General features: G+C 46.3%; 1 protein-coding gene across 2 annotated transcripts in view; it reads left to right on the top strand.

Annotated features, from left to right (window-relative positions):
- The window catches only part of ADPGK (ADP dependent glucokinase), a 30,987-nt gene extending 16,457 nt beyond the window's left edge, over window positions 1-14,530 (top strand). The window contains exons 4-7 of one of the 2 annotated variants that reach the window (XM_065941676.1): window positions 3,518-3,638; window positions 7,549-7,745; window positions 8,360-8,458; window positions 12,938-14,530. In XM_065941676.1, coding sequence (XP_065797748.1) covers window positions 3,518-3,638; window positions 7,549-7,745; window positions 8,360-8,458; window positions 12,938-13,489 — 969 coding nt within the window. In that variant the 3' untranslated portion in view covers window positions 13,490-14,530. Of the gene's footprint in view, window positions 1-3,517; window positions 3,639-7,548; window positions 7,746-8,359; window positions 8,459-12,934 lie in introns of both variants that reach the window. The other variant, XM_065941675.1, reaches the window with a different exon arrangement.

Below are 14,530 nucleotides of genomic sequence, written 5' to 3'. Positions count from 1 at the left end.
TCCAATGAATATTCAGGATTGATTTCCTTTAGAATTAACTGGTTTGATTTCCTTGGTGTCCAAGGGACTCTCAAGAGTATTCTCTAGCACCACAGTTCAAAAGCATCAATTCTTCAGCACTCTGCTTTTTCTTTATGGTCCAGCTCTCACATCTGTACATGACTACTAGAAAAACCATAGCTTTGACTGTATGGACCTTTGTCAGCAGAGTAATATCTCTGCTTTTTAATACACTGTCTAGGTTGGTCCTAGCTTTTCTTCCAAGGAGCAAGCATCTTTTAATTTCATGGCTGCAATCACCATCTGCATTGATTTTGGAGCCCAAGAATGTGAAATCTGACACTTTCTTCTTTTGCCCCATCTATTTCCAATGAAGTGATAGGACCAGATGTCATGGTCATAGTCTTTTGAATGTTGAGTTTTAAGCCAACTTTTTCACTCTTCTCTTTCACCTTCATCAAGAGGCTCTTTAGTTCCTCTTTGCTTTCTGTCACAGGGGTGGTGTCGTCTACATATCTGAGGTTATTGATATTTCTCCCAGCATCTTGGTTCCTGCTTGTGATTCATCCAGCCCAGCATTTCTCATGATGCTATATAGATGTTAAATAAGCAGGGTGACAATATACAGCCTTCCCGTCCTCCCTTCCCAATTTTGAGCTAGTCCATTGTTCCATGTCTGGTTCTAACTGTTGCTTCTTGACCTGGATACAGGTTTCTTAGAAGGCAGGTAAGGTGGTCTGGTATTTCCATCTCTTTAAGAATTTTCCAGTTTATTGTGATCCACACAGTCAAAGACTTTAGGGTAGTCAGTGAGGCAGATGTTTATCTGGAATTCTTTTGCTTTTTCTATGATCCAATGGTTGCTGACAATTTGATGTGTTTCCTGTGCCTTTTCTAAATCTGGCTTGTACATTTGGAATTTCTCGGTTCACCCACTGTTGAAGCCTAGCATGAAGGATTTTGAGCATTACTTTGCTAGCATGTGAAATGAGCACAATTGTATGGTAGTTTGAACATTCTTTGGCATTGCATTTCTTTGGGATTGGAATGAAAACTGGCCTTTTCTGGTCCTGTGGCCACTGCTGGGTTTTCCAAACCTGCTGTCACATTGAGTACAGCACTTGAACAGCATCATCTTAGGATCTGAAATAGCTAATCTGAAATTTTGTCACCTCCACTAGCTTTGTTCGTAGTGATGCTTCCTAAGGCCCACTTGACTTCACACTCCAGGATGTCTGGCTCTCCGTGAATGACCACACCAACGTGGTTATCTGTTAGGATCTTTTTTTGTGTAGTTCTTCTGTGTATTCTTACCACCTCTTCTTAATATCTTCTGCTTCTGTTAGATCCTTCCCATTTCTGTCCTTTATTGAGCCCATCTTTGCATGAAATGTTCCCTTGGTATCTCATTTTCTTGAAGAGATCACTAGTCTATCTCATTCTATTGTTTTCCTCAGTTTCTTTGCGTTGTTCACTTAAGGCTTTCTTAACTCTCCTTGCTCTTCTCTGGAACTCTGCATTCAGATGGATATATCTTTCCCTTTCTCCTTCTCCTTTCACTTTTCTTCTTTCCTCAGCTATTTGTAAGGCCTCCTCGTACAACCATTTTGCCTTCTTGCATTTCTTTTTCTGTGGGATGGTTTTGGTTTCCACCTCCTGTACAGTGTTATAAACCTCCTTCCATAGTTCTTCAGGCACTCTACCAGATCTAATCCCTTGAATCTATTTGTCACCTCCACTGTATAATCATACGGGATTTGATTTAGGTCATACCTGAGTGGTCTAGTGGTTTTGCCTACTTTCTTCAATTTAAGTCTGAATTTTGCAATAAGGAGCTGATCTGAGTCACAGTCAGCTCCAGGTCTTGTTTTTACTGACTGTATGGAGCTTCTCCATCTTCAACTGTAAGGACTAAAATCAGTCTGATTTCGGTGTTGACCATGTGAACACTCTTTTGGGCTCACTTGCAGAGGGATTTGTAGGGCTCACTCAGATTTTCCTGTTTCACAGGCATCACTGTCCTTCGTTGCCCAGTGCCCAAATGTTCTGAAAACCGTTGTTTCATGTATTTTATCTGTTTTGTTATGTTTCAGGCAGGAGGGTAAATCTGGCCCTTGTTGTCTCACCTTGGAAGCCAAAATTCTAGCCAAGAATTAGAGAAAATAAATAAAATTACAGGGGTGAGACTTTTCAGATTTGGCAAATAGCAGACGTGTCAAGGAGAGGGAGATGTACTTTTGCCCAGAAGCTGGGATTTCTTAAATACCTAAAAATGCCTCTGTACAAACAAGTGATTAATTAGCAAGTAAAAAATACTTTTGGAAGCTTCTGGTAGGGCATATTAAACCTGAAACGGTGATGATCACCTCTGAGGACTTTCCTTTGATTCCTGGTCCAAGCCTTCATGCTTCAGTGGTTTTGAGTCAGGTGGCCTGGTCATGAGTGGGGCCAGAGCTGGCATGGCAGAAACAGCAGAAGGGGTGAAATGGCTTCTAGAAGGGACTGCCAGGAAGAGGCCAGGTTGGGGTTGAAGAAAATGTTTTTTAAAAGTTGCAGCATACCTCCCCCCAAACTTTAGGAACTGAAGCACTTTTTAATTCTTCTGCTGGAGAGTCTGTCCTGTTCACAAGGCAGCTTAGTATAGTAGGGAGCCTGACCCCAAAAGTTAGGTCACTGGTTGATTAGAGTCTTGTAACCTGGAGGTTCTTTTCTATACTGTGTAAAAGTCAACCGGTTGCTTTTGTCTGGCACAGCTTTAAGCAGACAGCACCCTGTATCTCTTTGCTTACACAGGATATGAGTCAGTAAAGAAAAGAAAGTGAGGTACAGTGCATCTTAGTCTTCTCAGGCTGCCCTGATGACAAAATGCTGTAGACCAGGTGGCTTGAACAACAGAAATTTATTTTCTCACAGTTCTGGAGGCTGGAAAGCCCCAGGATCACAGTTGCAGCAGGGTCTGGTTTCTGATGAGAGTTCTCTTTGCAGCTTGCAGGCAGCTGCCTGCCTTTGTGTCCTCACAGGGCCTTTCTTTAATGGATGTAGTGGGGAAAGAGCAATCTCTCTCTCTCCCCCTTTTCTTCTAAGGCCACCAGTCCGATTGAATTAGAAACCCACCCATATGACCTCATTTACCTCCTGAAAACCCTTCCCAGTATCATCACATTGACGGTTAGACTTCCACATGGCAACCAGGGGGGCGGGGGTGGGGTGGGGAACAGACCTTCAGCCCCTAAGGGAGTGAGTGGGACTAGGCAGCAGCAGGAGTGTCTGTGTAACAGGCCTGATGCTTGACAAGGGGTTTTGTCAGCCTCTCATTTCTGGCTACATTGTGTCCATACCTTCCAGGCCTGCACCCTGGTAGTAGCTCTTCCAGTCCATACCTCCAAACCAAAAGCTTTCAGAATTGGATTCGCGGTGTTCTCTGTTGAAACAAATGAAAGCGCTGGATGTGCCTTACTGAACAGATTTCACGGGAAAGGGGGCAGATCTCCTGATAGACTCCATATTGCTTCTCCAGGTTCTTCTTTGTGGCCCAGTTGGTCCAAAGCTGCATGAGCTTCTTGATGACAATGTATTTGTCCCACCAGAGTCATTGCAGGAAGTGGATGAGTTCCACCTCATTTTAGAGTATCAAGCAGGTAAGAGGAAATGAGTAAGTAATGGCGTAAGCCTGGTCAGAAGGCTGTGTGTTGTCAGGTGGGGATATGAATGTGCTAGAAATGTTTCTTTGTAAATTGGCAGGGCCCTATTCTTGTCCTACCACAGGTTTCCTGGTCCCTGGTCCTATTGAGCTGATACAGGCCCTTGTCTCAAGGGAGAGTAATGGAGAGTATTACAACAGTAATAAAGTTCCCAGGTCCTCAAGTATGATTGATCTGAACCCAAGAGAAATCAGGCTGTAAGAAAGCAGGCACCTTAAATGAAAATGTGTGAAGCACATGTATATAAAGTTTTCCTTCATTACAAAGAAAAGAGAAGGGCAGGTAACATCTCTAAGCTCTGTGCCGGGTTCTGCCCTTGGCCTTGCTGGCCAGCTGTTCCAGGCTGCTCAGGATTAATTCCAGGCCTCTGACAAACTTCCTTTGAAGGATTTTCCTTTCCTTTGGGTGAATTAGTGGAAGTGTTTAATATTTAACAACACACTATTTCCCATTATATAATATTGCAAGATTTATAACTCCAAATTCACCCCATCCTACCCTACCCCAACTAGATTTTATGTGTTACACAGAACACAGATCTGATTTCTGAGAGATCCTAAATACCTGAATGTATTTTAATTGCTTATCTGAGTCCATATATTTGCTGGTGTGTCTTTCCTGTGCATAGAACTCTTGAATTTCCAATTCATCACATCATTAACTCAAGGTAAAGATTTAAGCATCTAAATAGACTAATTGGTACCTTAAAGCAGTACTTAGTTAATAAGCATTAGCGAAGTGCTTCCAAGTCTGATGCTTAAGAAACCCTTACCTACTAGAGTAATTGACTTTAAGATATAAAAATTACACCTTCCTCCAAGTACAAAAAGAGAATTGTTTCTGTTTCTCTTTTGGAGGCTTGTTAGAATTGAGGGGGTTAGGAAAGGCAGGGTCTGAAAATTAGAGCCAGAATGTTGGACTGGGCAGTTCCCATTTGCACAGTTTTTAAGTTTCTCTCTGTTTTCATGGGAAAGCAGAGTAATGGCTTTTAGTGCCTGAAGGTAGTGGTGAGCAGTGAACCGCTTCGGTGAAAGGCATGAGTCAGTCTGTCGGCCGGAAGGGTCTAGAATGGCTGAAGGTGTGCCTTTGGGGTGCTACTGCCACTGCTGCTAGTTTCATATCCGTCTCGTCGGTGCTCCATTCAGAACCTGTGGTCCCTGTTCCAGTCATCTTCCCTGGTGATGGCAGAGTGGAGAGAACTAGCACCAAGCCTTTGGTGCCTTTGACAGCTGTGCCTTGTATGTGGTAAAGAAGACAGCACAGCTTATCTTGAGAAGAGATTGCCTCCATCCTTGGGTTTACAAGCTTCCCACTTTAGTTTTTCTTTTCCATGCCTTATTTCTTAGTACTAAGCAGTGGTCTTCCAGTCAGCTCAATGGGAAGTTATATTTTCATCAGGAGGAAACCTAGTCTAGTGGCAGCAGCCCTCAGGTCACCTCTCGTAACATAAATCCATCCCCAGCATCTCTCTCCTAGATGGGTAAATTCCCAGAGGGGATTTGTCAACATTTTTTCCTTCTCTCCTACCAGACCTCCTCAGAGAAGCTTATTTTCAGGCTTTTGGCCAGTGAGTCACTGCATAGGTTTCGCTGACTTACTGGCTGAAGGGCAGGATCATAAACTGAGAGAAGGGATCACTTAAGGAAATAAATTCAAAACTTAGAAAAGAGACACAGGCTCACCCTGTCTGCGCTTCAGTCATTTTGCTTCTTGGGCCGCTCCATCAGTCCTGTGGAAACTGGCAGCGGTCAGCTCTCCACATCCCTCCTTGTCTCTTTGCCTTGCGGAAGCATGTTTATTTTGCCTCCCTCTCCTTTTTGCTGAGGAAATTAGTTTGTTTTGAATGCTGTGTGGCTCTTCTCTCCTAGGTTAAGTTAGGTCGTGCTTCTGCATAGTTTAGCTCTGAGTAGCAGTTCCAGGTCTTGTCCTGAGGAGAATACCTGGGTTGCATGTTTTTACCATTGTACAGAATCTTGTTGGTTGGGCAGGTGTTGGTTTAGCGTGCATACCCCACATCGTTTGTGTCATGGGCACTTGCTCATTGATCTGTCCTCTTCCTCACTTGTTCCTTTGCTGATTCCGTCTTGTGGCTAAATGCCAGGTGTGGTGTGAGGCAGTAGAAGTGTGTTGGTAAAAGAAGACACAGGCCCTTTCCTCAGCCCACACATCACTACAGGAGGTGGACTCTTGAATAAATGATTGCACAGTCACATGCCAAGTCCTCTAATACAGCGGTGGCCCAGGGAAGAAGGTACCGAAATTGTGTCTGCTCAGAGGTCGACAGTTCAGTGAGGCCCCCCTGCATTGGGTCGTCAGAGATGAAGCAGAGGGGGCTGCTGCCGTCAGCTCTGTGGATCACCATGGGGCATTTTCTTTGGACAAATAATAAGATATGGGTTAGGAGTTAAAAAAGGAATGTGGTGTTTTAACAAATACAACCATTACATCAGGTTTTAGGAAATTGGTGATGTTTTCTTTCCTGCTTTCATCGATTTTTGTACACATGTCCCACATATAAAATGTTTTTCAGAGGAATGGATTCAGTAAAGCTGAACTCAGAGCAAGGGGAGGGTGGCTGCCACTCCCCCCCCCCCCAAAAAAAAAAACAAGAGGCCCAGTAGAGGAAGGAAGGAAATGGGGTGCTGACCTAGGGGACAGATCAGCCTGCAGCATGCAGATTCTCCTCCAGGGTTAGTCTGCCTTGGGGAAAAACTTTCTGAAGGAAGAGCCAGTAAATGAGGAAACCAATGAAAAACTAGGTTCCATCACATGGACTTCAATTTTGTAAATGGAACAGATGCTTCACATGGAAGGAAAGCTGTGTAAACCCAGGTCATAAATCATGCCAGTTTCTGGCAGCACCCCAGGCTGGGGGTGACTGCTTCCCCCTGGTGCTCAGGGGGCCCTGGCCTCTAAGGAATTGCCTAGGCAGCCCTTAGGCTGAGTTTTGAGATTTTCAAGACTTTGAGGAGTGTGGGACCCGCATGGTATGGCGCAGAATGAGCTTGGAAAAGCCTCTTGCCCCCACACTGCCCCCTCCCTGAGGACTCAGGCACTAGTACCCTCCCCTCGAGGGCTTGGCAGCTGTGTGTATTGGCGGGGCGGGGCGGGGGGGGGGGGGATGTCTTAACTGGCACTTCACCACCTGACTGCACATCGGGATCTACACGGGGGCTGCCAGCTACACTCAACCATTTAGGGAGGAAATAGCGTGTGAACGGAGCCTTTATTCCTTGTTACAGTCATTATTCCACAGCAGCTTGCTCACAGGAGGCTAGAGCAGTCATTTACTCTTAGCTTCCAGATCAAATGCCCAGAAATCACCAGTGGGCAGCAAGGCTGGGGGGCGGGTGTGGTCAGCCTGGCTCTTGGAATTCCAGCCTCCTTAGGTCCCAATGAAATAACAGATGCTAGGGTGCTCCTGAGAGGTGGAAGTTGCTTCAGGAAAGGCAGCCTGTCCTGCATTCAGGGCCCACACGGTATACTGCACACTGGTGTTTGGGAGTCATGATCTGTGTGGGGAGGGACACGGGCTCCTGGGTATGAGAACTGAGGGGACAGGAGACCTTTGCCGAGACTCGAGGGGCGTGACCCTGCCAGCCCTTGATAGAGGCACATAGCACTAGCACCCATACTGTGTTTTTGAGGGGTTGGGGTTTCTGGTTCATTGCCGACCCCCGTCCTGGCCACGGCCATGCTCCCCTTGGGCTGTGGCAGCTGGGATTCACTCAACCAGAAGCCTGCCTGCCCCAAGCCAAGGCTCCAGTGAGGCCCTGCCTTCCCCACACATCTCGGAGACTCAAAGCCTCTTCCTTTTCTTCCCATTGTGTTGACTGGGCTTTTCTAGGGGAGGAGTGGGACGAGTTAAAAGCTCCCCATGCCAACCGGTTCATCTTCTCCCACGACCTCTCCAACGGGGCCATGAATATGCTGGAGGTCTTTGTATCTAGCCTGGAGGAGTTTCAGCCAGACCTGGTGGTCCTCTCTGGATTGCACATGATGGAGGGACAGAGCAAGGAGTTCCAGAGGAAGAGGCTCTTGGAGGTAATGGTGGCACTGTTTGAGAATTTCACAGATTGCAGCTCATGTTTTCCTTCAGATTCCCGCCTCTCTCGGCCTCTGCAGCCTGCACTGCCTTGCCCTAGGTCCCAGCCTCCCGGGATGGGTCGTGGTAGCCAAGAAGCCTGCCTCCCACTGCAGCGAGGCGCCTCACGGTGTTCTTTCAGGCGCAGGCGGCAGCTTGAGTAGGACAGGTCAGAACATCATCTTGCCCGAGCCTCTGCTTCCTGTGCTGAACCAAACATGGCTGCAGTGTTTCTGGTCTGTGTCCTTCACGTTTTCTGTATCATCTCATTCACATCAGCTGTGTTGCAGATTCACACAGCAGTTGAAGCCGATTGCTCAGTTTAGGTCACTAGGAAGAAGCTGGCTATGTGAACGTTTAGGGGGGATTCCTGGTGCATTCCAAGTCCTTAACCCCAGTGCCTCCCAGCAGAACCTAGCTGTCCCTGTGGGGCAAAGCCTCCCTTATCCAGAGAGACTGTGGTCGCCCACATAGCCAGGAGCTCTCATGAGGATGGCACTGCCTCTTGGACCCATCCTTCCCTCTTGCCTGACTCCTTGTTTCTGATGGCAGTGGTCCCCTCTTGTCTCTGCAGGTCGTGACCTCCCTTTCTGACATCCCTACGGGTGTTCCAGTTCACCTGGAGCTGGCCAGCATGACCAACAAGGAGCTCATGAGCAACATCGTGCACCAGGTAACCCACCGGCCACACTCGGGGCTCAGGTGCCGTGGGTGTCATCTCACCCCGACCTGGTCCACGAGCTCCAAGTCAGGAGCCAGGACTGCCTTGGAGCAGCATCTCCTGCTGAGTTAGGAAGACGGCAGAGTTACTGATGGGTTCGTTTAGTTCAGTTTAGCCAACTAAACTAAAAAGTCATGTCTGACTCTCTGCTACCCCATGGACTGCAGCACACCAGGCTTCCCTGTCCATCACCAACTCCCAGAGTTTGCTCAGACTCATGTCCATTGAGTCGGTGATGCCATCCAACCATCTCATCCTATGTCGTCCCCTTCTCCTCCTGCCTTCAGTCTTTCTCAGCATCAGGGTCTTTTCCAAGGAGTCATTTCTTCACATCAGGTGGCCAAAGTATTGGAGCTTCAGCATCAATCCTTACAGTGAGTATTCAGGATGGATTTCCTTAAGGATTGACTGGTTTGATCTTGCAGTCCAAGGGACTCTGAAGAGTCTTCTCCAACACCACAGTTCAAAACCATCAATTCTTTAGCGCTCAGCTTTCTTTATGGTCCAACTCCCACATCCATACATGACTACTGGAAAAACCATAGCTTTGACTAGACAGACCTTTGTTGGCAAAGTAATGTTATTCTGCTTTTTAATATGCTGTCCAGGTAGGTCATAGCTTTTCTTCCAAGGAGCAAGCATCTTTTAATTTCATGGCTGCAGTCACCATCTGCAGTGATTTTGGAGCCCAAGAAAACAAAGTCTGTCACTGTTTTCATTGTTTCCCCATCTATTTGCCATAAAGTGATGGGACCAGATGCCATGATCTTAGTTTTTTGAATGTTGAGTTTTAAGCCAGCTTTTTCACTCTCCTCTTTCACCTTCATCAAGAAGCTCTTAAGTTCCTCTTTGTTTTCTGCCATAAGGGTGGTGTCATCTGCATATCTGAGGTTATTGATATTTCTCCTGGAAATCTTGATCCCAGCTTGTGCCTCATCCAGCCCAGCATTTCTCATGAAGTTAAATAGAAGTTAAATAAGCAGAAGTTAAATAAGCAGAGTTAAATAAGCAGAGTGACAATATACAGCCTTGACGTGCTTCTTTCCCAATTTGGAACCAGTCTGTTGTTCCATATCTGGTTCTAACTGTTGCTTCTTGATCTGCATACAGATTTCTCATGAGGCAGGTAAGGTAGTCTTGTATTCCCATCTCTTTAAGAATTTTCCAGTTTACTGTGATCCACACACTCAAAGGCTTTGGCGTGGTCAATAAAGCAGAAGTAGATGCTTTTCTGGAACTCTCTTGCTTTTTCTATGATCTAATGGATGTTGGCAATTTGATCTCTGGTTCCTCTGCCTTTTCTAAATCCAACTTTAACAACTGGAAGTTCTTGGTTCACATACTGTTGAAGCCTCGCTTGGAAAATTTTGAGCATTACTTTGCTAGCGTGTGAGATGAGTGCATTTGTGCAGTAGTTTGAACATTCTTTGGCATTGCCTTTCTTTGGAACTAGAATGAAAACCGACCTTTTCCAGTCCTGTGGCCACTGCTGAGTTTTCCAAATCTGCTGGCATATTGAGTGCAGCACTTTCACAGCATCATCTTTTAGGATTTGAAATAGGTCAGCTGGAATTCCATCACCTCCACTAGCTTTGTGTGTAGTGATGCTCCCTAAGACCCATTTGACTTCACATTCCAGGATGTCTGGCTCTAGGTGAGTGATCACACCATCATGTTTATCTGGGTCCTTAACATGTTTTTTGTACAGTTCTTCTGTGTATTCTTGTCACCTCTTAATATCTTCTGTTTCTGTTAAGTCCATACTGTTTCTGTCCTTTATTGTGCCTACCTTTGCATGAAATGTTCCTTTGGTATTTCAAATTTTCTTGAAGAGATCTCTAGTCTTTCCCGTTGTATTGTTTTCCTCTATTTCTTTGCATTGATTACTTAAGAAGGTTTTCTTATCTCTCCTTGCTATTCTTTGGAACTCTGTCTTCAGATGGATATACCTTTCCTTTTCTTTGCCTTTCACTTCTCTTCTTTTCACAGCTATTTGTAAGGCCTCCTCAGACAACCATTTTGCCTTTCTGCATTTCTTTTTCTTGGGAGTGGTCTTGATCACAGCCTCCTGTACAATGTCATGAACCTCTCTGTCCATAGTTCTTCAGGCAATCTATCAGATCTAATCCCTTGAATCTATTTGTCACTTCCACTGTATAATCATAAGGAATTTGATTTAGGTCATACCTGAATGGTCTGGTGGTTTTGCCTACTTTCTTCAATTTAAGTCTGAATTTTGCAATTAGTTCATGATCTAAGCCATGGTCAGCTCCCGGTCTTGTTTTTGCTGACTGTATAGAGCTTCTCCATCTTTGGCTGCAAAGAACATAATCAGTCTGATGTTGGCGGAGTTACTGATTCACAGGCGTGTTACCAGCGGGTTCGTAGTGTGTCTTTTTCCTTCCAGCATGTGGAGGTTGGAAGTGAATGCCTTTTGCAGTGGAACCCAAAGGAGAAAACCAAAAACCCAACCCCAGTGCTTTCAGCTGAACTTCAGGAAGCTCAGAGAAAGGAAATTTGGGGGATGCTACACTCCCTCGCCATCAGGCCCCCAGGTGTTCGGCCTTTGAACAGTAACAATGATCAGATAAGTCCAAGAGTGGGATGTTTGAGAGCACAAGATTTTGAAAACCAGGATTGGAATGCCAGCTTTGCCTGCCACTCTCTAGCTCTGTGAACTTAGGCAGGTTAGTTAACCTCTTGTTTTTTAACATCTTTCATGTGTAACATATGGTTCAAAATTAACAAAATATTAAAAGATGCACAATGAAATCTCCCTTCCTCCTGCCCTTGTACCCACTGTTAGTAACCTCCTTAAGAGTTTTGTCTCATCCCTCCAGAGTCATTGTGTCCATATGTAAGCAAATAGGGAATACAGCCTTATTATTTCATCCCTCTTTATCCCAAAAGATAGCACAGCACACTGCGTAGACTGTTGTACACTTTGCTTTTTTCCACTGGATGCATTTTGGAGATGTTTTCTCTGTCATTACATGAAGAGTCATCAGCCTCCCCACTGCCACGTGGGTAGAAGCAGCGGTGGTGCCCACAGGGTTTTTAATGCCAGCCAGAGCCGAGTGTTGGGCTCACCGCCCTTTTCTGCTCCTACAGTGCTGCAGTGAATAACCTTTTACATGAGTTTAACTTGACCCATGACCAGGTACCTGTGGATGATACGTTCTCAGAAGTTGAACTGCTAGATTGGGGCATAGAAAGCATTTGTCAGTTTGATCCTGCAAAGCTGGCATCCATGAGCACAGCACAGGTTTACTTCTACTAGAATTCTTTACAGTGCTCTTCTCCTCATATCTTTGCCGCTGAAACGTGATTTGTAAATGTGCTTTCTTACCCGTCTGACATGTGAAAGGTGCTTAGGGCAGTTTTAGGCTCACAGCAGAAGTGAGCAGGATGTAGGTTCCCACATAGCTCTTGCACCCCCCGCCCCCAGCCACAGCCTCCCCCGTCCGCAGATGGCACATTTGTCACAGTCAGTGAACCAACACTAAGTCATCGTCATGTAGAGTCCATAGTTTACATCAGGGTTCATGCCTGGTGCTTTTCAGTATGATTTTTATTCATGTATTTCTCTTCTTGAGGTTATTTTTTCACTTCTTTAAAAAGCCATGTTTGTTTCATTTTCTACATTGCTATCTACCTAACCTTTCTAAGCCTCTGTCCCCTTATCTGTAAGATGGAGGCAACCCCTCCTTCCTTCAGAGTGTTACAGCAAGAAGTGAGTGAAATAGAGCCATTAGCTTGGCATCTGACATAGACCATGTGGCAAATGGAAGTGCTGTTACATTAGCACCCCTGATTTTTATATAAACACACACAGGGCTCCTCTCTCTGCAACGACACTCACTTTCTGCAGGTCCCTACTCTGAGAAAGGAAGTGCTAAGTAAGACAGACAGTGAGGTGGACATCGTGGTTCCCCTCAAGGTGGAGACCTGGCTCCTGTTAGGTGCTGTTTTCCAGAGTGTTATTATCGCGTAACGGTCTTCCTAACCCACACCTGCTCAAAAAACTTAAATCTGACACGGGGCACTCTCCTCGCAACCCTGGCCAAGGGGTGGGCTCTTCTCCACTGTGCAGGTGTAACACCTGCTGGTGTTCGGGAGCTGAGTCGGGCCCCGGCAGTGGTGAGAGGCCCTGCTGCCCGTGCCAGAGCAGAGGCTGGGCACACTGCTTTGTCCTCAGTGTGTGCCCGGAGGCTGGTTCTAATACAGCGTGACTGCGCTTGATACTGCAAGTGGGGATAGAGGTTAAGAGCCAGGACAGGGACCTCGGTCCGTCACTTGGTGACCTCAGGAGCAGGGAGTCCTCTGGGAAGGAAGAAAGATGGCCCTGCCTTCCGTCACTGGCCACGTCCTAGGAGAGTTAGGAGCTAGGTGTCCATCAGAAAGAGACCCCCATTTTGTTTCTGTTAGCAGGTCTTTCCTGCCGTGACTTCCCTGGGACTGAATGAACAGGAGCTGTTATTTCTCAGCCAGTCGGCATCTGGACCTCACTCTTCTCTTTCTTCCTGGAATGGTGTTCCTGACGTGGGTGTGGTCAGCGACATCCTCTTCTGGATCTTGAAGGAACATGGGAAAAGTGAAAGCAGAGCCTCAGACCTCAGCAGGATCCATTTCCACACGCTGGCCTACCACATCCTGGCGACTGTGGATGGACACTGGGCCAACCAGCTGGCAGCCGTGGCTGCGGGAGCCCGCGTGGCCGGGACACAGGCCTGCGCAACGGAAACCATAGACACCCGCCGAGTGTCTCTGAAGGCACCCCACGAGTTCATGACCTCCCGTTTGGAGGCCGGCTCCAGGGTTGTGTTAAACCCAAGTGAGCCAGTGGTTGCATGGCACAGGGAGGGTGTGTCCTTCCACTTCACACCTGTGTTGGTGTGTAAAGATCCTGTTCGAACTGTGGGCCTCGGAGATGCCATCTCAGCCGAAGGACTCTTCTATTCAGAAGTACACCCTCACTTGTAGGAAGGTCGTTGGGGTCATTTTTCTGATGAAGGAAAACTAGCCAACCTAAAAATGACAGGAATTCAGTGGTCTGGGAAATAGGATTGAGAGTGTCAAAAACCATTTCTGTTGATCGAACTGAAAGACAGCCAAAGAAACAACAGCAGATTAAACTGTACCAGATACATTCCAGCCTTTTGACAATTACACAGAAACATTTCAGGTTTTAATCGCAATTCAGCTATCTACTAACAAGACTGGATTTTTGTTCTCGTTTATTTTTATGTTGTGTGTTACAGGGGTAAAAACTTGATTCTCCAACCCCCTTTTCAGGTATTTTAGGCCAGACTCCTTTGCCCATAAGAGCATGTCGGTTGGAGAAAGCACTCCCTTCTTGCCCACCTCAGATGTGCATGCTCACTCACCCGTCCTCCCCGTCTCTGAAAGCCCAGTGTGAGTTCTTGCATCCTCTCAGCTCAGAGCCCATGACAGGATCATAATTTCCATTCAGTGTTATAATGACAATATTCAGTGGGTACGCCTTCTCAGTTTTCTGCTCCCAAATTAAGACAGAGCAACAGGTAAGGACAAAACAGCCCTCCTGTGCTTCAGAGACACAGCAGAGGCTGGGTGCCTCATGGAGCCCTTGAGGGAGCGAGTCACTCTGCAGTTAGGGGCCTGGCTGTCCTGCAGGGTGGCGCTGTGAGCTGAAGGGCTGCACCTTCCTGCCCTGGCTCCTTAACTGTAGACTGGCTGGTCAGAGGCTGCTGTGCCTGGGCCCACCCTCACTGCCCAGCTCTGGACATGCTTTCTATAGCAGAAGACTGATCTGTGTTCATTCTGACCCTTGAAGGAATTTTACTTTTACAACTGGAATCTGCTTCTGGGTGTATAACAGATCATGTATGTTTTACATTGATACATCACATCTGTTAAAGAGTTCGACCTCCTAAGAGTCCCAGGATCATAAATTGTCATATTATGTATTTATTTTTATAAATCAAGGAGACTTCAGCGTGCTTTTAAATATATTAAAAACAACTTACATTTCAGAAATCCTAA

The sequence above is a fragment of the Muntiacus reevesi genome, chromosome 7 (genome assembly GCF_963930625.1).
Source record: "Muntiacus reevesi chromosome 7, mMunRee1.1, whole genome shotgun sequence".
Taxonomy (NCBI): Eukaryota; Metazoa; Chordata; class Mammalia; order Artiodactyla; family Cervidae; genus Muntiacus; species Muntiacus reevesi.
This window is presented reverse-complemented; position numbering and strand designations above follow the sequence as displayed.